General features: G+C 40.0%; 1 protein-coding gene across 3 annotated transcripts; it reads left to right on the forward strand.

Moving 5' to 3' along the window:
• The first annotated feature begins 3,632 nt into the window (after positions 1-3,632).
• On the forward strand, positions 3,633-26,018 carry LOC147238259 (mitochondrial carrier homolog 1-like). 3 transcript variants are annotated; one of them, XM_086198267.1, is made up of 12 exons: positions 3,633-3,823; positions 4,810-4,894; positions 4,988-5,089; positions 12,331-12,393; positions 15,776-15,833; positions 17,208-17,259; positions 17,353-17,412; positions 17,882-17,975; positions 18,148-18,195; positions 18,276-18,343; positions 18,455-18,530; positions 19,771-26,018. In XM_086198267.1, the coding sequence occupies exons 1-12, from the start codon at positions 3,693-3,695 to the stop codon at positions 19,843-19,845; spliced, it is 912 nt and encodes a 303-aa protein (XP_086054393.1). In that variant the 5' UTR covers positions 3,633-3,692; the 3' UTR covers positions 19,846-26,018. The 3 variants fall into 3 exon arrangements, with proteins under 3 accessions (XP_086054393.1, XP_086054392.1, XP_086054394.1); XM_086198266.1 differs by having other exon boundaries at positions 3,633-3,845; positions 4,983-5,089; positions 19,771-26,017; XM_086198268.1 differs by having other exon boundaries at positions 3,699-3,845; positions 19,771-26,017.
• Positions 26,019-26,858: the final 840 nt, after the last annotated feature.

Genomic DNA, 26,858 nt, shown 5'->3' on the forward strand with positions numbered 1-26,858 from the left:
TATATATATATATATATATATATATATATATATATATATATATATATAAAACAAATATCTGTGCTGACGGATATCCATACACATTCATGATGAGAGTTTATGCTATATGAACAGCAAAGCTCAGGCACACAGGCATTATGTTTATTTTCAGCCAGCAGCAGGAGGAAAACCTGTGAAACTAGTTCACTTTAATGGCTACAATAACATAGTATGATTAGATATTGGTGAGTGGGCCCAGTGGACATTTATTTTGGGCAGCAACCACAATAAAGTAACCCTAATAATGCAAACTCAATTTAACAACTGGTTGTTATTTCGGGGAATGGTAGTGCTTGATTTGTTTGCACATTTTACTTGTGGTCATTACATCTTGATGAAGCTTACAATTTGGCAACCTTATGTTAAGTGGCTGGCACATATTAATGAGGCTATTTGCTCTGGGCCCAACCAAAAACCCAATTCATTCATAACACACATGAGGTCAATTGGCATCTCAGCAGACAAGGGTTTGAAGAGGAACATTTATTATTAATGATGATTTTACCATACAGCTATCCATCACACAATCACACATGGACTTGATTCAATCTTTTTTCTAAAATACTGTTAGGACTTTTCTATTAAGTTTACTTTTGTGATTTATTTTTCTGTCATTACCTTTACTTTGAATCATTATTGTTCATGCCAGTGAAGGTTTTCAGTGATCCAGGACATAGTAGTTGAAGAGTGATAAGGGGTGAAACATCTCCATCCATTGTCTTCCGCTTATCCTGTAAAGGGCCACGGTGGGGCTGGAGCCTATCCCAGCGGCTACGGGCGCGATTCATGCTGGACAGGTTGCCAGTCCATCGCAGGGCCAACATATAGACACTCACAGCCAATTTAGAGTGTCCAGTCAGCCATCTGCATGTCTTTGGACGGTGGGAAGAAGCCAGAGTACCCGGAAATAACCCAGCAGGCACAGGGAGAACATGCAAACTCCACACTGAAAGATCCTGCGCCCGAGCCGGGACTCAAACCAGGAACCTTCTTGCTGTGAGGCAACAGTGCTGACCACTGCACCACCTTGCAGCCAGGTGAAATGTCTCCTTTACCAAAAAGAAGTCTGGTTGTCTGTGCCTAACTCTTAGACTATTTTTATTGATGTTTGTATTCTTACTTAATTTTTACATCCTGTCATGTCAGGAAAAGTGTGAAAGAATAGAATTGAGAGTTGAAAGAGTTTGAGTAATTTTTACAAAGCCCAGACCCTTAGGGCCCAACCACACTCTTTGCATGACTCTTCTGTCTGTCTACCTATCGACAGTATATCTGTCCGTAAGTCATGCAAGAATTAAGTCTGAATCTAACACGATTCAGAGAGTTCTATAATTCTGTATAATGCTACAAAACATACTTCTGACGTTGGGACCTGAAAGAGGACATCTGAGATCATTTTAAGGGTAATAGCACCACCTGCTGGTTTGTTAGGGCTCCTATGTCCAAATTCCTCTTAAAAAATACTGTGGTTACTGTTATCTGTGTGGATATATTCCTGATTCATATATCATACAGAACATTACCTCTAAAGTCTGATATAATAATAGACTGTCAAAGATATAATTTATTTGTACTTATAAAATTATATACTCTGCGGGGGCAGCACAGTGGTGCAGTGGTTAGCACTGTCGCCTCACAGCAAGAAGGTTCAAGTCCCAGCTCGGACACAGGATCTTTCTGTGTGGAGTTTGCATGTTCTCCCTGTTCTTTCTGGGCACACCGGCTTCTTCCCACCATCCAAAGACATCAAGTGGGGACTAGGTTAATTGTGGCTGCAAGTGTGAATGTCTGTCTGTCTCTATGTGTTGGCCCTGCGATGGACTGGTGAACTGTCCAGGGTGAACCCTGCCTCTCCCTCCAAGGCTGCTGGGATAGGCTCCAGCCCCCCATGACCCCTAACAGAAAATGCAGTGTGAAAACCAGGCATATGTTTCTAAAACTATTAAGGACAATCGTAATACCCCTGGAATTTAAATTCTTATTATCTACCCACCTTTTAAGTCTTAAATTCTGGCCCTACAGGTGAAGTTGTAAGTGGAAAATTCTATAATAATTTTTGAAAGTCATATTCTCTATGTTACAAAGGCAGTTTTTTTTTTTTTTTTTTTTTTTTTTTTAGCATTTAGGAGGTATTGCAAGTGTTTGACCCTGCCTTTCCTAACAGGATGCTAAAAACGTACTCACACCATTGTGCTTTTACACTTAGACTATTGCAATGCACTATAATTGTGTTTTTTAAAGAAAAAATCTAAGCAAGCTAACAACAACAACAACAACAAAAACAATAGTTTGGCTGCAACTCGTTCAAAATTCAGCCACAAGAACTGCCAAAACCAGTAAGGGAATATGTCACACTTGTATTGTCATCTAGCTACCTGTTACCCATGATCTGATACATTGAGTACAGACTTTTTTATTCTCTCTCAAAGCAAAAAAAATCTTTAGAACCTTCACATCTTCCAGACTACTAACCAATATTCCAATCTGCTCACTGAGCTTGCTTCATGCTTTCTTAACAATATGCAACAAACTAACCGCAAAAAGAACGGTAAGATGGCCTTTTGCAGCAAGCTATGCACCAAAAGTTTAGAACTTACCCACCACAGTTAGGTCAAGTCAAGTCAATTTTATCTATATAGTGCCAAATCACACCAAAGTTATCTTATGACACTTTACAAGTATATCTTATCCTAAATTATATCTTATCCTATATCTTTCTGAGCAGTTGTTTTTAATCAGTTCTTTTTATCTCTTTACTTCTATTTTATATAACTTATTTGATCTGTTTTCAGGGCTTCACTGTTTTATTGTTCATTTGTTAAGCGTTTAATGTTTACATTTGCTAGACAAATGAAGTTTATTGTTATTTTTTTTGTCATCCTTCTATGAACACATTAATTTGCTTAAAATAAAGGTTTCCTTTGAAACTGCACCACAATGATAATCAATGTAGCAGAGAAATCTGTGGGTTTTGTGGGCTTGATTTTTTTCCTTTTCTGTGGATATTGCCTACCGAAGTGTTTCAAATATGTCATGAGTTTATAAAAAAAGTACAAACAATACAACAGCAAAAACATTGCCATTTTAAGAAGTATTTTTAAAATATGTAATAGGATAAAGGCTTTATGAAAATTCAGTAGGAAAGTAAATATACTATCTGGATGAAAATACTGTAACAGATAATGATCTGTCATTTACACCCTTACTTAGGACTGTGCCTTGATCATCAGAGAACAAAGTTAGTGGTTAACCCTAATTTTCCTTTACTTTGGTTCACTTTACTTTGATTAGGTTAAGAATAAATCACCAGTTTTATTAATAACTTGCAAACATATTATATTAGATAGCAGAGCAATAATTTGATTTTTAAATAAATGCCAATATGTTTAATAATGTTTTACTGCCCCTATTGGTCATGGTCATCCCACCCCCCTTCATCCTAACTTAAGTTGTCTATATACATACATAATGAAGCTCTCATTGTGTCTTTGACATGAACGGAACTGACTCACATCGGCATTGATTGCAATGCAATAACTACAAAATTGACGCCCTTGAGGAACAGTGTATTATTTTGAAGTTACAAAGCGGAAGTAGTTGCGTACAGCGCTAAAGTGACCGAGGATGAAGTATCCTCCGTCACGTAATTAAGGATGGAATCTCAGGAGAATCCTCTCCGCCAGACAAACGGTGTTGATCAGGATGCCACGCCGGCTCCTGTGGACATGGACACCGCGGTCCTACTGCTGGGAGCAGGGGTGACAGCCATCACACATCCGTTGCTGTATGTGAAGCTCCTGATACAGGTAGCTAACGCAGCTAGCTAGGTAACCTCGATTAAGTTGGCAAACCCCTTAACTGTTGTTTTCGGCTTCTTACATCTTCTCATATTCTGAAATGGTTCTCTGTGTGGTGGAAGAGGAAGCGCTTCTCCACACGAGATTAGACCTGCTTCTGCAAACCAGTGACAACATGTTGTTTCAAACTCACCATCAATGGCTTCAAACAGCACATGTGCATCGTTTGGTTAAATCTGGGTTCACATTCTGCAATATTGGAAAAATCTGGGCAATCTGACCCGTTCCTGGTGGACAGTGAGTCTCTCACCAAGTGGTCGAGTGCAGTGCTTTGCCTCTACTTCCACTGTGGTGCCACAACCTGCCAGCTTTAGCAGGAGGATCATGGTTGATTGCAGAAGCTGTTTACATGGCTGTGCACGCTGATAAATGCCAGCTCATGAATTCCCAGGTTGCTGCACTTGGATGTTGAACAGTTTGCTCAGTGATTCCTACATTACCCTTTCAAATCGAAGTTAAGAAGCCTGTGAGATCACAGTTGAATTATGTTAACTGTTTTGCTGACATTTAATATCTTGAATATGTGAAAGAATGAAGACAGAAAGTTGTCTTCCCAATTTTACTACTACACAGCCTCCTGGCTGGGACAGGGCTGGGTTACATTAAATTCCTCCTGTCCCTGCCATTGTCTTGAGACGGAGAAAACGATGTGTTTTTGCATGCTGATATCGTCCAGGGACCTTGGGAGTTTTGATCTTTCAATGCTTGCCAATATTGTGAGAATAACCTCATGGCTGTAATACTGAGAGGGTAATACAGTGAGTTTGAGTTCATTATTGTCAACATTGCATACTTTTTTATGATGGATCCACAGATAGAATGGGTTCATCCCCATATCATTCCAAGTGTGTAAGCCTTTACACTCCACGTCCAGTCAGGATAACAGCCTCTGATTGGTCGTTTTTGTTTCCAGGTTGGACATGAACCTCTTCCTCCAACTGTTGGCACAACTATGTTTGGAAGAAGAGTTTTATACCTGCCTGGCTTCTTCTCTTATGGTAAGTGGGCTCTGATGACTCACTGTCTCATTGTTTGACTGTTAATTGGTTCAGCCAGGGCAGCTGTCAGTAAATTGATTTGTTTTAGCACAGTATATTGTGAAAGTGGATGGGAAGAGAGGACTCTTCCGTGGACTCTCCTCAAGAATCATGTCCAGTGCCATCTCCACGGTGGTCAGGAGCAAAGTTAAACAGGTAAATGAGGACTTAGATAAAGACTAAGGTTTAATGTTACATTTTATTTTGGTTTCTTTCACTGATTTGGTTAGCGGGTCAGAAATACTTGCATCTAAAAATAGCTGTAGCGATTCTTGTAGAACAAAATCTAGAGTTGTCACACATAATCTCAATTTGAATAAATGAGTATTTCAAAACAAGAACTGTGTGTTATAGACCCCCAAAGGATGGCACTTCATAAATAAACGTAAACGTAAATGTACCCAGGAAGTATTGAGGATGGATCATGCTTCAACTGGCCAGACTACCTCTTAAGTTGACCTTCTAAACACTAATGTAAACGCATATGTCTTCAATCCATATACAGCGACTACATCAGCAGAAATACTGCTGAGTGCAAGTGCAAGTTACCGCTGGGTAACACCTGCCACAGTTTTCCCAAGAATCCAAAGTTTAATGGCGCGTATGTAGCCAGTCGTCATCTGGAAGCATTACGAGTGTAAGAGTAACAGGAAGCCCTTACTGAGAGTTAGTTCTTATGTCACATTGACCAAGTTGACATACACTGTATTAATCAGCATATGACAATATTCTGATTGTGTTGCATTCATTTAAACACGTGCCATTATCAGTTAAAACCATATTCTGGTTACCTTACATGGCCGTCAGCAGACTGCTTCTTGTCATGAGACGGGGGACTTTCACCAGTAGGATGTAGTGTATGGGAGGATCTCGTTATTCCCACTGATTCTTTTCCCCTCCCATCAGGCACCCCAATTGACCAGAAGAGGTGCTATAGTGGCCACGATTATTGCATGATTTTGTGAGGGATTCCTGAATAGGAGGACACGGGGAGAACATGCAAACTCCACACAGAAAGGCCCTGTAGCTGACCCCACACAAGCTGTGGTCACCAGTTACATGGAGGAGAGGGCACACCCCAGAGTGCCCACAGCGTCCTTTGCAGGAATCCAACCCAGGACCTTCTGCCAGTGAGGCGACAGTGCTACCACTGCGCCACCTTGCCCCGTTGCCCCCTTGCCCCCTTGAGTTGGTTATTGTCATGCAATGACTTTCTATTTTTGTGTACGACTCAGTGTAATATCGCTTACATAAGCCAATTAGTTTAGCTAGATGGAGTAGCAATGAACCAGAGGCCCATAGGAAATACAACCCCAATTCCAATGAAGTTGGGATGTTGTGTAAAATGTAAATAAAAACAGAATACAATGATTTTTAAAATAAAAACAGAATACAATGATTTTTAAAATAAAAACAGAATACAATGATTTTTAAAATAAAAACAGAATACAGTGATTTTTAAAATAAAAACAGAATACAATGATTTTTAAAATAAAAACAATACAGTGATTTTTAAAATAAAAACAGAATACAATGATTTTTAAAATAAAAATAGAATACAGTGATTTTTAAAATAAAAACAGAATACAATGATTTTTAAAATAAAAACAATACAGTGATTTTTAAAATAAAAACAGAATACAATGATTTTAAAATAAAAACAGAACACAGTGATTTTTAAAATAAAAACAGAATACAATGATTTTTAAAATAAAAACAGAACACAGTGATTTTTAAAATAAAAACAGAACACAGTGATTTTTAAAATAAAAACAGAATACAGTGATTTTTAAAATAAAAACAGAATACAGTGATTTTTAAAATAAAAACAGAACACAGTGATTTGCAAATCCCTTTCAACCTATATTCAATTGAATACACTGCAAAGACAAGATATTTAATGTTCAAACTGATAAGCTTTGTTGATGGCAAATATTCACTCATTTTGAATTTGATGCCTGCAACACATTCCAAAAAAGCTGGGACAGGGCCATCTTTACTACTGTGGTACTGGTTATCACCTTTCCTTCTAAAAACACTCAATCAGCATTTGGGTGCTGAGTGCACTAACTGTTGAAGCTTTGTGGGTGGAATTCTTTCCTATTCTTGCTTGATGTACAACTTCAGTTGCTCAACAGTCCGGAGTCTCCATTGTCCTATTTTGCGCTTTGTTATGTGCCCAAAGGCAGCTGGGATAGGCTCCAGCTCCCCCGCGACCCTTAACAGGGTAAGTGGTTGGAAATGGATGGATGGACTATGCGCCACATATTTTCAATGGGAGACAGGTGTGGACTGCAGGCAGGCCAGTCTAGTACCCGCACTCTTACTACGAAGCCATGCTGTTGTAACACCTCCAGAATGTGACTTGGCATTGTCTTGCTGAAATAAGCAAGGACGTCCCTGAAAAAGAAGTTGCTTGGATGGCAGCTGGTCCAAAATCTGTACCTTTCAGCATTAATGATGCCTTCACAGATGTGCCATGGGCACTACCACACCCCCATACCATCACGGATGCTTGTTTTTGTTCCTCCTCTCTATTCTATCAATAAGAATAACAATACTTCATAATGAATTATTAATAATTTGCTCTGTAATTTTGATCTCCAATGCATATTTCAGAAAAAAATTAAGTATATAATTTGCTATTTACTATAGCCTCAATGGTAATGATGTACTGACATACTTCTCACTCAATAATTCACTCACTCTCTATAACAGAGAAGTCATTGTCATAACATTTTCAGTTTGCATCTACTCTACATGCTTCTTGTTTTGATAAATTTACAACGTTTGTTTCTGGAAACTCGACCAGTCAAAAGCTTGGACACGTTTTCTTATTCAATATGTTTTCTTCATTTTTACTTCTTTCTGCATTGTAGATACATACTGAAGACATTAAATATATGAAGCGAGATATATGGAATTATGTAGCAAAGAAAAAATATTAAATAACTGTAAATATGTTTTATATTTTAGAATCCTCAGAGTAGCCACCCTTTGCTTTGTTGACAGCACTGCAAACCCTTGGCCTTCTCCTAATTAGATTCATCCCCTGAAATGGTTTTCACTTTACAGACTTGTCTTGTCAGGGTTCATTTGTGGAATTTCTTGCCTTCTTAGTGGGGTTGGGAGCATCAGTTGTGTTATGGAGAAGTCATGTTGATACACAGCTGACAGCCCTCTTTGACAACTGTTGGAATTCATATTATATTCATATATATTATAAATTCATCTGGGCAAGAACCAATCAGCTAAGAAAAGAGAAACGACAGTCCATCATTACTTAAAGAATTAAAAGTCAGTGAGTCCAGAAAATTGCAAAAACTTTGAATGTGTCCTCAAGTGCAGTCACAAAAACCTTCAAGGGCAATGATGAAACTGGTTCACATGAGGACCGCCCCAGGAAAGGAAGACCAAGAGTCACCTCTGCTGCTGAGGATTGGTTCATCCAGTCACCATCCTCAGAAATCACAAGTTCATCACAAGTACAGCACCTCAGATTAGAGCCCAGATAAATGCAGCACAAATTTCTTGTGCAGACTCATCTCTACATCACCTGTTCAGAGGAGACTGAGAGTATAAGACCTCTATGGTCAAATAGCTGCTAAGAAACCACTACTAAGGAAAAGCAACAAGCACAAGAGATTTGTTTGGGCCAAGAGACACAAGGAATGGACATTAGACCAGTGGAAATCTGTGCTTTGGTCTGATGAGTTCAAATTTAAGATCTTTGGTTCCACCCGCCGTTTCTTTAAGTGATGCAAAAAAGGTGAGCGAGTGGTCTCTACATGCATGGTTCCCACCGTGAAGCATGAAGGAGGAGGTGTGATGGTGTGGGCATGCTTTGCTGGTGTCACTGTTGGGGATTTATTCAAAATTGAACCAGCATGGCTACCTCAGCATCCTGCAGCAACATGCCATCCCATCTGGTTTGCGTTTAGTTGGACCATCATTTATTTTTTAACAGGGCGAACACCCCTCAAGGCTTTGTAAAGACTATTTGACCAAGAAGGAGAGTGATGGGGTGCTGCGCCAGATGACCTGGCCTTCATAGTCAGCTGACCTAAACCCAATCCAGATAGTTTGGGATGAGATGGACCGCAGAGGGAAGGTAAAAGGGCCAACAAGTGCTCAGCATCTCTAGGAACTCCTTCAAGACTGTTGGAAAACCATTTCAGGTGACGACCTCATGAAGCTCATCTAGAGAATGCCGAGTTTGCAAAGCAGTAATCAAAGAAAAGGTTGGCTATTTTGAGGTATCAAAAATATAAAACACGTTTTGAGTTATTTCACACTTTTTTGTGTACTACATAATTTCATATGTGTTCATTCATAGTTTTGATGCCTTCAGTGAGACTCTATCAATCAATCAATTTTTATTTGTATAGCACCAAATCACAACAAAAGCCATCTCAAGGCACTTTACACAAAGAGCAGGGGCCTCATGTATCAACGCGGTTTACGCACGAAAAACTTGCCAGGATCGGCGCTCACGTTCAGATGTACCAAGGCGAAAAGTTTGTAGATTCTTGCGCTGTTTCACACCAACTCCGGAGGCGCCGTAGAAGTTGGTGGAAAGCAGATTCTTGCGTTAACTGCACTTTGGTCCGTTGGCAACACCCTGTGTCGGTGTTTGGTAACTGACATTATTTGATAACCGCACATATATCGGGCACAAAAAAGCCATCAACACAAACCCAAACACCTGTTGGCATTACTGAAGCAGCTATAAGAGAGTCTTCACGATTGTGCTGAATGTGCAACTTTCAACAATGGCAGCACACGCTGTTGGAGGACGTGGCAAACAGTGCAATAAGAGGGAGCGACATTTCAGGGAGTGGGAAGACTTGCTCCACAATTCTGATGAGTGGCTGATGAGCCGGTTCAGGCTACCGTGGTCCATCCTCCCACAAATTTGTGAGGAGCTGTGACCGGCGCTCCAGCGCAGAAACGCCAGGAGCCGAGCTGTGCTAGTGCCGAAACTGGTGCTGAGCACACTCGGCTTCTTGGCCACTGGCTCCTTCCAGTGGGAGATGGCGGAATGTTCCGGGGTGAGCCAGTCAACCCTCAGCCAGGCCATGCCCTGGGTGGTGGACCTGATCATCCGCCTCTCCCGCAGGTACATTAAATTCCCTTCCGGTGCGGTTGAACAGGCCAATATTAAAGCGCAATTTGCAGCAATAGCCGGATTCTCTAATGATGATCAGGTCCACCACCCAGGGCATAGCCCGGCTGAGGGTTGACTGACTCACCCCGGAACGGTCCGCCATCTCCCGCTGGAAGGCTTTTTCGTGCCGGATGTATGTGCGGTTGTCAAATAATGTCAGTTACCAAACACCACCACAGGGTGTCGCCAACGGACCAAAGTGCAGTTAACACAAGAATCTGCTTTCCACCAACTTCTAGGGCAGCTCCAGAGTTGACGTGAAACAGCGCAAGAATCGACAAACTTTTTGCGTTGATACATCTGAACGTGAGTGTCGATCCTGGCATATGCAAGTTTTTCTTGCGTAAACCGCGTTGATACATGAGGCCCCAGGTCTAGAACCTTACTCTTTACTACAAATGAAAGAGACCCAACATTTCCACATGACCAAGCACTCAGTGACGGCAAGAAAAAAACCTCCCTTTTAACAGGAAGAAACCTCCACCTACCCTACCAGGGTAGGTGGATAAGAGGAGAGAGAGGGAGGGAGCAGTGGAGAAGAGCGAGAAACACAGGGCCAGGGTGAGAGAGTGGTTGGTACAGGACAGGAAGCGATCAACCCAATGTCTACAGCCCCAGCGTCTACAGCCCGAGGTGACCTGCAGGGCGAGAGAGCACAGACAACTCCGGGGAAGAAGTTTAGGTTAATGGATGCATTTATATATGTGAATGTTATGGATGAAGATGGATAGAAACAGAGAGAAGGAGGAAGCTCAGTACATCATGGGAGTTCCCTGGTTGTCTAAGTCTTTAGCAGCATAAACTAGGAGCTAATCCCGGATAAGCCTGACCGGCCTGATAATAAAGAATTCTAATAGTCCAGCCTAGAAGTAACAAATGCATGGACTAGTTTTTCTGTGTCACCTTGAGACAGAAGGTTTCTTATTTTAGAGATATTGCGTAGATGAATAAAAGCGGTCCTTGAAATTTGTTTAATGGGGGAACTGAAGGACAAATCCTGATCAAATATAACTCCGAGGTTCTTAACAGTGCTGCTGGAGGCCATAGTAATGCCAATGAGTAGTAATATCACTAGGTAACGTTTTTCCAAGGTGTTTAGGGCCAAGCACAGGAATAACAATGACATCTGTTTTATCAGTTTAACAGTAAAAAGTTGTGTCATTGGGGCCTTTATGTCTGTAATCCATGCATGTAGTTTAGATAACTGTTGGCCTTCATCCAGCTTTATTGATGAATATAATTGAGAATCATCTGCATAACAATGGAAATTTATGGAATGTTTCCAAATAATATGACCTAAAGGAAGCATAGAAAGTGAAAATTAGTGGCCCAAGCACTGAACCTTGGAGAACACCGTGTTTAACTTTTGTTTGCATAGAAGATTTATCATTAACATGTACAAACTGAAATCGACCTGATAAATATGATTTAAACCAGTTTAATGCCATTCCATTAATGCCAAATGAGTGTTCAAGTCTCTGTAGCAGGATTTGATGGTCACTTGTGTCAAAGGCAGCACTAAGGTCTAAATCAGAATTTATAATGGAAATAGTCATGAAAATAAAGAAGAACCATTAAATGAGAAGATGTGTCCAAACTCTTGACTGGTAGTGTATATTTTAAGTAAAAATATTGTGTCAGATTCTGTATCATCACAAAAACACAATATTTTACAATAGTCCTACAAAGCCTTTAAAACCGTCTCAATGTTTATTTGCTCACTTGTATCGTCAGCATTTTCAAGGAAGAAGGAGTTGCTGGGTTTTACGTGTGAGTCATGCTTCCTTACTGTTCATTTTGCTTCGAATACTAGTTCAGATGTATGGCTAGTGAGTCTGACCAGGGGCGGCACAGCGGTGCAGTGGTCAGCACTGTAGCCTCACAGCAAGAAGGTTTTGGGTTTGAGTCCCGGCTCGGGTGTGGGATCTTTCTGTGTGGAGTCTCCATGTTCTCCCTGTGCCTGTGTGGGTTCTCTCTGGCTTTCTCCCACAGGGAGAACATGCAAATGGGGACTAGGCTGATTGGACACTCTAAATTGACCGTAGGTGTGACTGTGAGAGTGAATGGTTGTCTGTCTCTATGTGTTGGCCCTTTGATGGACTGGCGACCTGCCTCTCGCCCGAAAACAGCTGGGATAGGCTCCAGCCCCCCTGTGACCCTTAACAGGATAAGCGGAAGAAAATGGATGGGTGGACGATATCTAATTGTGAGAGGCCGTGTCTTTACTCAGCAGATGGAGTTTCTCTCCAAGAAAGATGAGCAGCAGACTTCTCTGAGGAAAGTGGTGAAAGAGGTAAGAGTTGTTGCTACATAACATCTAAACAGAACTGAAAGGCCTCTATAAATTTAAAGGGAACAGTAGCTGTTTGAATTGTGTCTGATGGAAACAGGCGGTTTAGCGTCTGGATATTGTCGTAGTAGCTAAATACGTTCCCTCTGTAAGGTTATCATAAAGTTAATGTTCATTCATTCACAGTCATTCACAGTCATCTCGTTATGTATAATCAGTGCTATTGAGAGAAAGGGCAGTCTTCCCACTGCCACTGACATAAACATAAAATGAAAAAGAAATACAATCCATATGCACTTGCTTCACAACAGTCCAGTGGAAGCCTCCACTGCACCATCCACAGGTAACATCTTCACTTGGTAGCTCCAAAACTGCTAAGGATATTCAGGCTGTGGGTGTGAACTACAACAGGTGGAATCAGGTTAGGAGGGTTGGGCTGATATGCATGAACATTTTGCCCTCTTGATTTCTTGGATGAGTTGACTGAGAATGTCACAAGGCTAATCTTCTGATCAGATGTGTGATAACTTCTCCTTTCTGTGTCATTCTTCATGAAATTGTATATATAAGAAAGACCTTTACCTGCACACTGAGCGGAGAGCTGTGTAGTTGCAATGTGTACCAAATGGCTCTAGAGTGCTTCACAACTTCCTGGACCCCTCTTTAGGGCTGAAAGGTCTTGGTGTATTATTGATGGTGCATCTTCTGCCACTTTGCTTCCACCAGGACTGTTTTAGTGATGTCGGTCTTCTATTTCAGACTGCGCTTATACTTAAGAAGTGTTTGCAGAATTTAAGGCTATGTAGATGAGTCAAAAATAGCTTCATCATAGAAAACTGTTTCATAAGAAAACCCTACCACCTGCACGCTACTAATATACTTAAACTAGGAATTAAGCTTTTGTGCTGCCTATCCAGAGCTGACACGACTAACTTCATTTCGTGAAACACACACACTCGTTAATTGCTGCAGTACTAACAGAAACCTCCATGCAAATATCAAAGTCAGAATGACTGATAGCTTTGAAAACCAGTCATATTAAATACCTTGGTATTAATATTCCAAAAGATTTGGCTAATATTTATAATATAAATTATGGTCCTATCACAAAGGAAATAAAAGCAGATTTGCTCAGGTTGGCTCCCTTAACACTAAACTTGTATAATCGAATAGAAACTATAAAAATGAACATATTACCAAGATTGTTGTTCCTTTTTCAATCTCTACCGGTAGAGATACCAATAAAACAGTTCAGTGAATGGAAGCGAATGATTTCCAGGTTCATCTGGAAAGGGCAGAAGCCGAGGGTGCGACTCAAAACACTTCAATTGCCAAAAGAAAAAGGAGGAATATCCCTCCCATGCTTGGAAGACTATTATAAGGCATCACAATTAAAATATTTAGTCTGTTGGTGTATTGAGGACTACAATGCGAAATGGAAAGAGCTAGAATTAAAACAATTAGATATTCCCCTGCAGTCCATGCTGGGGGACAGAACCACTAGGACTCTGTATTCAGATAAATGAAGTCGATGGACAATGGTCCCCCTCAATATATGGTTTCAAGACTGTAAAAATTTAAAATTGGACAGAAACATACGGTTGTTGCTGTGGGTAGCATATGACAGAGATTTTAAGCCAGCAGAATTAGATTCTAGGTTTAAACTATGGATGGCGGAAGGCATAACAACATACAGTACAATCTCAACCACCACATGCTTGAAAAGTTTCCAAAGTCTTTGTGACTCCCATAACTTGGATAAACAGGATTTTTACAGGTAACTGCAACTTAGGCACCACTTTGACAAAAATGTTAAAATTGATGGAGAAAGTGAAGTGAGCCTCATTCATGTTTTTATTGACGCATATAAAGGAAACATCAAAAGGAAACTAATATCCAAACTATACTCAGCTATTCAAACTTCTAAGAATCACTCTACTTTCTATATTAAAACTGCACGGGAAAAGGAGTCAAACATGGTTTTAACAGCAGAAGAATGGTTAAATATATGTAAAATACAATCCAGCACTTCCAGCTCTGGCCAGTGGAGAGAATTTGCATGGAAGAATATTATCAGATTTTTCATTACTCCAAGAAGAAAGTTTAGACAGAGCGGCAGGCCAGAAGCTGGATATTGTTGGAGACTTTGTCACAACCCATCAGCTGATCACTTTCATATATTTTGGAGCTGCCCGTCAATCCAACCATACTGGCTAGAGATAGTAAAAGAAATAAAAGCAATAAAGGGTTTTGAAATTGAAGACAATTTCATTACTATATATTTAGGTAATATTTCACCTTCTCTTAATGCTCATGACAAATACCTTCTTAAAATACTGCTTGTATCTTGTAAAAAAACAATCACTAAGAAATGGCTCAATAAAGAACCACCAACGAAAGGAGAGTGGATTTCAGTTGTTAAAGAAATAAGTGATAAGGAAAAGCTCACCTTTTCTCTGAGACATTGTATAGATGCATTTCAAAGAAACTGGTGTAAATGGTTTAAATATATGAATATGGACATAACATAAAACTGATGCTACATATATTTTATTTTCTTTTCTTGCTCCTTTAAAGTAACCCCTGACATGACATTGTACTCAGAATGTGTAAAACGTAGTGTATTAACCTTGACCAGTGACCTGTATGTTCTGTTTTACTAAAACAAAATAAACATAAAGTATGAAAAAAAAAAAAAGAATGACTGATAGCCTCCCTTGTGCAAACTGGTTGAACTTGCATTGCAACTTGCAGCAGCCTAAATCAGTGAACTGTGACAGTAACACACCACTAAATCCAATTTGTAATGCATCAGTAATAAGAGTGTGATTAACATCATATTATGTTTGTTTGTCACCAGATAAACTGAACCACTAGTGTCTGTCTGACAGGTGAGATGATACCTATGGGAGAGAATCTCAGAGGACAAAAACATAGTGAATAAGGGACAAATCTCTATTCAAGTCATAGTTCAGAGTTTTTACCTTTTTTATAAGATGTAGGCCAGCTTGTCACACAGGGACAGACTAATTTTATCCTCCAATATACCCCCACCTAGAAATTATATTAATATGAGTTTATATGTACAATGTATTTATAAGATTTTTACTGCTTTTTTTTGTCAAATGTTCACATTTCGGTTTTGAGTTGCATGTTGACAAGGACTGACCACGGTCACACCCACCCATCACACACAGCATCAGCGCTGATAGTGAGCCACTTCCTTCACGATGTCTTGATGCATTTCCTCTGATTACAGTAGAATTAGACAACATTCAGCTCTTTCTGTCATGAACCCTAACATCTCTGCTTTGCAGTGGCAGGGTGTTCGGTTCCATTTTCATTTTCAGACAAGGTGTCCCCTCAAAATGTTTCCTCTCTCTAGACCTCTAATGAGATGATTATCCAGTTCCTGTCCAGAGTTGCCACTCATCCATTTCATGGTACGTAAGGATTTTTTCCTTTGATCTATTTGTTTTTTACTCATGCTGACAACATGTGTTATTAAGCAAAATGTAGAATATTATATATACCAAATGATCTTCAGTCACTACTATAAATTTTTTTCCATGATAAAAAGCTGTGTTTTTGTTTGGGAAGGTCTGTACTTACCTGCACAAATGTCACAACCAAAACAAATAAAAACATGCTCTTTTTTTCCTCTCCAAGTAACACATTCCTGCCTGTTAAAAGGAAGGTTTCATCACCACTGTTGCAGGATGTGCTTGCTCATGGAGAATTGTTGGGTGTAAATTCAATAAAGGAGTGTGGTACTAGACCTGCTCTACCTGTAAAGTGTCATGAGATAACTTCTGTTGTGATTTGGCGCTGTACAAATAAAACTGACTTGACTTGACTAATCTGAACCAGTTCCAAAGAACCAGATCTCAGCCAGAAAAACTGGCAATACTCTAACAACCAAAATGCTTATGTCAGTTGCAAAGGGTGGGAACAAGACCTATTCAAATTTTGTCCCCACCATTTTTGAAAACATCAATAGTGTTTACTTTTGCCTAGTACAAATTAAAAAAGAAGCAGTTTAAGTAGGAATGTGAATACTCTTTGCAGGGGCAAAGACATGATGTGGTCCTGCAAGGGATTTTTCAAATCTTAGATGATGGACCTCCCTTTTAGTCTTAGACAAGCCCCTCCCTTTATCCCTCCTTATGTTGCTTGTAGGTTTTTTTCTGGATAGCTATCATGATCATTATTTAGTATTTGATCCAAAGGACGGTCAGCTATTTAGCCAAACTAGCCTAATATTGATGTTTTATGGAACTTTAGCCAACACCAAATACATGAAAAAACTCTGTCCTCATTTATTTAATAGTTTCTGACTCTATGAAAGTAGGACAAACAGTAGAATTCCCCCAAAACTTCTGTATCTCCTAACTAAATATATCTTTCCCCAAATCACATACATCTTCATGTTTTCCTCTGATATATGATATTCTTTGACATCCATTCACTGAACCCCCTGAAATTCTCTGGAGAGCCACTGGGGAGGTCCACATCATAGTTTGAAAAAAAAAATCTGTCATAATACACTATTGTTGATGGGGTTTTTTGTGGTGCAAAGTGAGTACTAAAAAGGGACATAATGTCACTTTTTGTTAACGAACTAGCCAATGAAATGCAAACCAATTGTTAAGTCAGCAATTCTTCATACTGGAGAAACTGAAATTAGAAAGTGTTTGGTCTCTTTTTGATGTGCATGGATAAATTATATGTGGAATCCATCCGTTACTGTTGTGCTGCCAACTACTGTGTGTGTTTTCAGTCTCTTTAGCTTTGCCTGTGTCATTTTCTTGTGGCAGTTATGTCAGTGCGGTGTATGGCCCAGTTCGTTGGCAGGGAGGTCAAATACAGGTGAGAACTACCGTAAAAAAACAAAAGCAAAAAAAAAAACTTTTATAAAGCCTTTAAAACCGTCTTAATGTTTATTTTCTGTCACATTTGCAGTGGAATGCTCACTTGTATCGTCAGCATTTTCAAGGAAGAAGGAGTTGCTGGGTTTTACGTGTGAGTCATGCTGTCTTACTGTTAATTTTGCTTCAAATACTAGTTCAGATTTATGGCTAGTGAGTCTGACCAGGGGGCGGCACAGCGGTGCAGTGGTCAGCACTGTAGCCTCACAGCAAGAAGGTTTCAGGTTTGTGTCCCGGCTTGGTCATGGGATCTTCCTGGAGTTTGCATGTTCACCCTGTGCCTGCGAAGGCTCCCTCCAGGTACTCCTGCTCTCTCCCACCATCCAAAGACATCAAGAGGGGACGAGGCTGATTGATACTCTAAATTGACCGTAGGTGTGACTGTGAGAGTGAATGGTTGTCTGTCTCTATATGCTGGCCCTGTGATGGACTGGCGACCTGTCACCTCTCTCACCCACCTCTCGCCCGAAGGCTCCAGCCCCCCTGTGACCCTTAACAGGATGAGTGGTAGAAATGGATGGATGGACGGATGGAGTCTGACCAGTGCTTTGTTGTGTTTGCAGTGGTGTCGTGCCTCATGTGTTGGGAGAAGTCCTCTTTCTGTGGAGTTGCAATCTTCTGGCTCACTTTATTAATACCTATGCTGTTGATGAAAGTGTAAGTCCATTCTTTTTCACGCAATTTTATAAAAAGGGATTTACAACAAAATTCACTTGGTTCAAAGAAGGAGTGCCCTTGGAGGTTCAAACATAATTGCAGGACAAAAGCAAACATTGTGGTGTTAAAATGCCTTTTGTTCGTGTTCCATTACCTCTAAATTTTTTTGCAGTTCAGTCAGGCCTCTGCAGTGAGGAGTTACACTAAATTTGTGATGGGCGTAAGTTTTCCATCGATATCCGTTCATGAAAGGATTCTCTTGTGCAGTGTTCCAGATGACTAATAATTGTTCTTCTCTAGATTGCAGTGAGTGTTTTAACATATCCTTTCATGCTGGTTGCTGACCTGATGGCAGTCAACAACTGTGGGTGAGTCAAGTATGGAAACATTATCTTGCTCACAAATCAGTTATAGGAAAAACATTGGTGATTGTTTTCTGATAATTCGGGAGTCTGATTTGTTGAACTTTGTGTTTTCAGTTTGACTGCAGGTCTTCCTCCTCACTCACCCATCTTCAGGTCCTGGTTGCACTGCTGGAATCACCTTAGCCAGAGGGTAAGCTCACTCCCTTCATCTGTGAAAGTATACCTCTGGCAGCTTTTATGGATCTCGAAACTGACAATAGTATCTTTTTTCATAATATTCCATAGTCCTACATCATACATACGAGGTGGCACGTTAAGTTAAATTGTCTCCTCCACATGTCTACTCAGCTCTGTGCTGGTAAAATGGTCAGCAGTGGGCAGATATCTAGCAATGAATAATATAACAACAAATCAGTGTATGGCCCCAATCCATCAACAAGAATAATTCTGCGGGCAACCAAAATAGCTCTAACACAGCAGCCCCTATTTGCTGTTACAGAGCAATTAACTAATGAAAACAGTTAAGCAGAAGCCATTAAAATGATGCAGTCCTGTTAAGTTCTGTCTTATACCCTCTTTCATCATATGAAGTAAAACAAAGGTTTGCAAATATCATAAATCTACAGCTAATGGGTCCTTGCACGGTGCTCAGCCCTCATATTTGAGCAAAGCTTTGATCGAATTCATTTTGAGGGTGCAAACACGGCGTTGAAACACCGGAACCATCTGAATGAATGCCTCATTCTGCAGACCTCCAAAAGGGGCAGACATCCAAATAATAACTCAAGATGGACTCATTCCATGAACATTAACTTGCAAATAATATTTCTAATAAAAACAAAACTCCCGTCAAGTATTGAACAGTTTGTTTGATAAGAAACAACTATTAATACACAAATTCTCCAGCATCATGAAAGTAAGCTAGCTTGCTGAACTTACGCAAGGAAACTCCTTCAAAGTTTGTGGATAAATATAAAGGTATTCAGTTGTTAAAAATTAACTCGGTCTTTTACAAGGACTTGATTTGTCTATACATCCAGACCAAAGCTCTCTCTCTGTTTTACAAAGTGGTTTGCTATGCCTGCACTCTGATTCACTAGAGATTTGGGATGAGAATCAATATCTGGAGGAAGTGTGTGGGTTTGTTTGTGGCTGCCATTCAAGCTGCCACATTGTGTTCAGAAATTCCCAGACTTTGGCAGGTGGAGCTCTACAGTGCCTGGTACTTTGCACGACAGTGAGTCACGATCGCCTCTTGAGGAACAAATAGTATGATGCTACACTGACTTGGCGCTAGATTTTCTGGTTTGGTGACAAGTGATCCTTTTAAGTGAGAAGCCTGAGCTTCTGATATTTACACAGTAATGTGGTGTTTCCATAGAAATTTAGACATTTAAAATATGTCCTTCCTCCACCAATGCCGCCACCAGGGCCTCCTCTTCAGAGGATCCAGCTTCTTTTCTCGACGGGTACCTGTGACCACCCTGCCCTCCATCGATGACTGACACCAGTCATCTCCATCGCCTTCTGAACTGTTCTTCTTCCTCCTGCTCAGAAGTACTCTACAAAGACACACCCTACCTGTAAGCCTCTCGTGCTGTCACCCAGGTGTAGTGGGAACAGCAGCGACTACATTCATGGAGTGCCAAGGAATTTTTTGCTTCTGGAGTTTTTGTTCAGTTATGTGTGATAAAGATGCAGGTTGTGGGAGTATTCAGTCATAAACTATGCAACACTGACTCTAGAGAGGAAACATTCAGAATATGCCTGATTTCCCAGCTTTTTCATACTAATAATTTCTGAGGATTATGGAAGTGTAGTAAAGCACATCAAAAGAAAGATCTCTAAGAAACTGAGATGAAAAATTTCCATTGGCAACACATGTTCCTGCAGTGTCATTACTGTTATGGAAACTAGGCTTTTCAATGGACAACCTCTATCAACAGAAACAGAAATGATTCATGTTGTGGGATATTACTGTTTACTTCTCTAGCTTTCACTGGGAACAACCCTCTGAGGATCATCAGAGATTAATCCTAAAGGTGTCTGCCGTAGAAATCATTTAGTTCAACTTAAGGGCAAGACTTCAAATTAAATTGTGCTAACGGCATTGTGCTACTAACCTGAGAGTTAGCTCATTTTAAGACTTGCTGCACTGATTACACATCCTACTAAGAGAATAGGAGGTCCCTCCACAGTAGGAATGGGCAGGTGCATTGACTGACCTGCTGCCTTTTAATATTAAAGGTTATACATGATTATGGTTCTAAGTTATACAGTGGTGCAAAAAAATTCACCGATTCTGCAACTTGTCCCACTTAAAAGACATGAGAGGTCTGTAATGTTCATCATTGGTACACTTCAACTGTGAGAGACAGAACGTTAAAAAAAAAAAATCCAAGAAATCACATTTTATGATTTTCAAAGAATTTATTTGTATCATGGTGCAGAAAATAAGTATTTAGCACCAACAAACAAGCAAGAATTCTGGTCCCTGTAGCCCTGTTACTTCTTCATTAAGAAGCTCTTCTTTCTTCCACTCATTACCTGTGTTAATGGCACCTGTTTGAACTTGTTATCTGTATAAAAGACACCTGTCCACAACCTCAAACACTCAGACTGCAACCTCTCCACCATGGCCAAGACCAAAGAGCTGTCTGCAATCAAAAAATAGATTTGTTCAATTTACATAAGATGGTTATGTCAACAATTTCCACATAACTGAGTTATGTTCAAACAAATTATTACAAGGGGAAATTCTAATTTATGTGAAACCAACAAGACCGTTTTAAGTCATTTTAATGTCATCTGGTTTAGTTAGACTTAATAGAACAGGTGACGCTCCACTAAATAAACATACATTCATTACAGTAACCTAACTCACTGACGTAACTTGTGCTCAACTGAATTGAGTAAAACCAATTGAACAACTCCTTGTAATTCCAATGTAACTGCTTTGAATAAGCAATACTTATAAGGTTTTATTGTATTAAAGTGGTGAATTTATGTTGGACTTACTAGACCTACTTATGTCAACAATTTCCATACAAAGTAGTTCAATAAAAATCAAACAACAACACTATGTTCTGTGAAAACATTTACTGCACATAATATTTTAAACCACAAACACCATTTTTTCAACATGTTAGTCCCCTTTGTTTAAGAATTTTTAATATAGTTTTAGATAGGGCCCAATGAAAACAAATATATCTTAAGAGGACCTGCAAAACCAAATGAAGCACCAAAATAAAGCAAAATAAAACTTGCACCTTTGTTGAGAGTTTTTTGTCATCCAGCTCCATGACAAGTTTTTGCTGAACCTCAAATGTGTACTGCAGGTTGGCTGGATAGCTCAAGTCAAGTGAGTACATGAGGCCAAACAAAATGGCGACAGCATTTGCAATGTTACCAAGGTCATCGAGCACATCCACCCCCTCGATGATTGTTCCAACATCTGCCAGGCAATCTGTGGCCTCTGCACCTTTAACCTTGATGGCAAAAATTCCCAGGACTGTCTGGTCCATAGCCCTCTGGTTGTCCTCAACATCCTCAAAAACAAGAAAAAAAACAAACCATCAGTTCCAACATACACATCAGAAAAGCACCTTCATTGAAGTACCAACCTTCAATTAATAGATGACAAATTCCTGTTAATGGGATTTCACTGAAGGGATTTTTATGATAGAGAAACCAGGGGACAGAATACTTAGCATATACTCTTGAATGAGATGGTCAGGGTGTTCATTGAGGTCGACCATGAGTGCTTTGAGCTCGCGGGCTCTAATTGTTTCAACAGCATCAGTCTACAGCAGTGAACAAGGGCAATGTATGAGGTGATATTGGTATTGCATCGTATTGCAACAGATCATCACTGTCATACAAGAAGTAGAAGCAAAACGTTTGTTTTATTCTAATTGGCATGCAACAATATACCATCAGCTGTGTCGCAGTCCTAAGGCCCCAACAAGTGACCTGCTATTTTTATTTCAAAAAATACCTATACTGAAGATCAGATTTGTGTATAATGAATGAAATAAAAAATACCTCATCCAAGTCTCTCATGATATTCCATATTTTTAGTCCTGCTGCTCCTCCTTGTTTTCTGAAAATGGTCATCAGCTGCATCGAGTGATGATCCAGCGGTTGCATGAACTTTGATCCCAGTGGGACAGTGGTGATGCAGGTAAACTCTGCTTCCACCTACAGACATTCAACAATATTTATAAAAATAGCAACAGGACACAGTTCAATTAAAACAAAACAGAAAAACTGGACCAACGACATGTTTTTGTGACATCTTAAGATAAAAATGTGTCCCCTAATCGGGTGGTGTGATTCTAAAAAGAAAATTACATTATATGAATATTGACAGTTCAGGATAGTTTCTTCTCGAATATCAAATCGATTTTTTCCATATAAAAAAGACAAGGCCAGGCAAAGCATCACGCACTATTGGTCAGCAGCGTATAAAATATACAGTATATATTTACTCAGATCGGAGTCATTTGATGGAAGTAAACCCCGAATTATTGCCTGTGAAAAACGCACCTCCACCCACCAAACTTCAGCAATAGTTAATTAGGCGCGGTCGCAGTATGAACTTCGGAAAACCATCAAGGACAATCAGTGTGTTGAGGTGAGTGTGCGATTCACTCAGTAGGGTTTTGTTCAATTTCCTTAGCTAGCTTATTTTGCTTTTCATGTAAGTTCAACTTACTAAAGTACACCAGGTTTTAAAATGAAACATAGAAATGTTAATTAAATTAAACATAGGTGTATTTATTTAATTCAACATCTCACACAGTTCATTTTTTTTAGTCTAAGGACACAAGGACAACATTGTACACCTGCACAAGACTGGCATGAGCCAATCCACAATAGGCAAGCAGCTTGGTGAGAAGAGATCAACTGTTGGAGCAATTATTAGAAAATGGAATAAATACAGGGTCACTGACAGTCTTCCTCCACCTGGGGCTCCATGCACCTCACCTCTCCCCTCACCTTGTGGGGTACAAATGATCTTGAGAACGGTGAGGCACCAGCCCAGAACTAGACGGGGGGAACTGGTCAATGACCTGAAGAGAGCTAGGACCACAGTAACAAAGGTTACTATTAGTAACACACCACGTCGTCATGGATAAAAATCCTGCAGTGCTCGAAACGTCCCCCAGCCAGTACATGTCCAGGCCTGTCTTAACGTTTGCCAGAGACCATCTGGATGACCCAGAGGAGGATTGAGAGAATGTCACGTGGTCAGTATTAAGGAAAGGATGAATTGGGCCATGTATTGTGAGATTTTGGGCAAACGCCTCCTATCTTTAGTGAGAGCATTGAGGAGGAAACGTGGCTGGATCTTCCAGCATCACAATGATCCCAAACACACCACCCGGGCAACGAAGGAGTGGCTACGTAAGAAGCATTTCAAGGTTCTGGAGTGGCCTAGCCAGTCTCCGGACAATCCAATAGAGAATCTGTGGAGGGAGTTGAAAGTCTGTGTTGCCCAGCGACAGCTTCAAAACATCACTGCTCTAGAGGAGATCTGCATGGAGGAATGGGCCAACATACCAGCAACAGTGTGTGCACACCTGGTGAAGACCTACAGGAAATGTTTGACCTCTGTCATTGCCAACCAAGGTTACATTACAAAGTATTGAGGTGAACCTTTGATATTGACCGAATACTTACTTTCTGCACCATTATACAAATAAATTCTTTAAAAATCCTACGATCAGAATCTGAAAAAGCTTTATTGCCAAGTACGATTGAACACATACGAGGAATTTGTTGTGGTGCTGTTGGTGCACGCAATCCAATAAACAATGTGATTTCCTGGATTTTTTACATTCTGGCTCTCACAGTTGAAGTTAACCAATGATGTACATTATAGACCTCTCTCATCTTTATTAGTGGGATAACTTGCAGAATCATTGGCTGCCCAATACTTTTTCCCCCCACTGTGAGTGCTGCAGCTCATAGGGCTCTTGGTCAAGCTCTGCAACATGATTTAAATGGCGGAAGGCTTAAATATGCCATAACTGTTGGAAATGTATTTTTATATTTCACTTTCAGTCGCTTCCAAGTGTGCTGTGTTGGATTGAACTGTGTTGGATTTAAATAAAAAAAATACTGATTCCACCCCTTTTGTTACATAGAAAATTTGGTTAAATGTAAAAAGAAAAGAAAAAAAGACTAAATGTGCATTGGTTCAAGAAGCATCCTCCGTGTGTGCTCCATAGTATTTTTCCTGGGAAACTGTTCTCGTACTCACCTTGAGTATGCATGAACATTTCCGGTGTGAAATAGGTCAGTCATTTTATCTGCACTCCATTTATGATGCCTTCTTTTAAAAGTCAAGCACGTGCTTAACTTTGAGTGAGCCTGGTCAGAGCTGACTGAGCTAGTGATAACCTTTTGTCAGAAAAAGAATCCTGAACATGCAGCTTTGCCCACTGCTGCTTCAATATACAAATATACCAAAAAAAATAAGAATGCAGTTTTAACTATCAATAACAATATATCTATAAGTAACTTTCCAGGTTTATATTTGTGTTATTTTTATTCTTCTCTCAAACACAGCGAAACATTGCCAGTTCTCCAAACTGCAGTTGTCCTCCATTAACACCAATAATAATAACAACAACGAGCAAACATGATAGGGTCTTCGCCCCGGAGGGACTCCGGGCTCAGGCCCTCATAACAACTTTCCCTCCCTCGATGTCCGTAGGTCAGTGTTTAAGTAGCATTTAGTGTCAACACATTGCTTCTGAAGGCTTTGCTTTTCTTTGATATTCCAAACGGTGTCTTTTGTTCCTGTCATGGAAAATGTTTCTTTTGACTATTAAAATCAAGAATTGCTTTTTTTTTTTATAGATGTGTATATTTGAAGAAAATAATTACAACAGAAAGATGATATTTATTGCAATGAGTGTAACTGCATGTCTAAAACCTGTTTGCTACAATGTCAAGTCCAATGTATGACAGCAACTACCGAGCAAATGCCACATGATCTTGTACTGAGTAAATGGAAACAACCATCTTATTTTTTTAACCCTGTGTTCTCAGATAATTATTTTATATGTGACAAAGAGTTTGACTTCCCAGACTGTGATGTGTTGAAATGGCGTGGTCATAGGGAGTCTGTCACTGATAATATAAACACAAGCTGTAATTGCAATAGATTGATGAAAATAATCACGATGCCAATTTGTACTCTGTGTGATGTGCTGTCAGGCTACCAGCAGGATGACCCGGGAGCCATGTTTAAATGCATGTTATTCTGAATGGACTAGGGATCAGATCGACCACAGTAAGACTGACACATTCCCACACAGATTTCTTGTCTGATTTGAAGTTTTCCAATGCAAAGTGTAAAGTTTCTATGTAATCATTGTGTACCAAAACATTTGCTTGGTGTTTGGTGTGAACGTGTTGCCATGCTTGCCTGTTGGATAGATAGATAGGATGGCGTTGCACCACACATCACTTTGTGACTGTAAAGATGAGACTGTGTTGTGAACATTGCTCTTATTAAAAGAAAATATCTAGCACTCAGCAGTGCCCATGTCACGTATACAACTATGCACCACTCAGACGGGAATGCTTCATTATCATTTAGTTCAGCTTTATAGATCAGTTGTAGGACATTAAGAAAATATGGTTTGTGTTTCTCCAGTTACACAATAATTATTGGATATGAAGTTGTGCTCACCCTCCATTACTCAAGGGACATTGTTGTATTGTGGGATTTTTGCAATTTTCACTTTGTGGAAACAGGCCAGTAGGATCCAGGAAGCGCAGTGCACCTAAATGAAACATAGGTGGCCGTTCCTTTGTCTCCGAAACTGGTGGACCTGATCATTCTTGATGGATCAAGACTGAGCAGCATGGAAATTGTTATGACCCCAGGTCATTATTTAGTGTTAATTGCGTTTCTCCATGTGTGTGCCTGGCAGTGTATTGGGGTTATGTGTGTGAGCAGGTAGAGTTCCGCCTGATTCCACCTCACTGGTCACCTTAGAGGCCTGCGAGTTTTAAAAGCACCAGATGATGACAATCAAGTGCGCTTCAACCCCCCCACCACTGAAAGCACCACCAACTTAGCTGTGTTTTAGGTGGATAAGGGAGACTCTCTACAGAGTAGTTTGTGCAGGATTTGTCTAACATTAGCCAGTATCTCCAAGTATGTTGTGAATATATGAATACTTGTACAGTTAGTAGGAGGGAGAATCCCTTGTGGTTTCTACTGTTTTACTCTGTTTATAGTTAGGAATCCAGGTAAAATGAGTGTCTTTTTTATTTTTTAATCAATGCCAGGGAAGCTCAGGGTTAGGTGACTTATCAAAGTCAAAGTCAGCTTTATTGTCAGTTTCTTCATATGCACCAGACATACAGAGGAATCGAAATTGCGTTTCTCTCTATGCTGCAGTGAAGACAGGACATCTACTGACAATGAGGTAGACTCAACACTAAAGTGCACAAGCACAACAAATAAGGACAGACATACAGACAGCTAAAAACA

The sequence above is a fragment of the Aulostomus chinensis genome, unplaced genomic scaffold, assembly GCF_037954235.1.
Source record: "Aulostomus chinensis isolate RoL2024-O1b breed Wild unplaced genomic scaffold, RoL_Achi_v1.0 HiC_scaffold_31, whole genome shotgun sequence".
NCBI lineage: Eukaryota > Metazoa > Chordata > Actinopteri > Syngnathiformes > Aulostomidae > Aulostomus > Aulostomus chinensis.

Coding starts and splice junctions, on each gene's coding strand:
- LOC147238259 (XM_086198266.1), top strand. CDS start 3,693: ATGGAATCTCAGGAGAATCCTCTCCGCCAGACAAACGGTGTTGATCAG. Junction 4,895..4,982: donor GCCTGGCTTCTTCTCTTATG/GTAAGTGGGCTC, acceptor GATTTGTTTTAG/CACAGTATATTGTGAAAGTG. Junction 18,344..18,454: donor ATGGCAGTCAACAACTGTGG/GTGAGTCAAGTA, acceptor TTGTGTTTTCAG/TTTGACTGCAGGTCTTCCTC.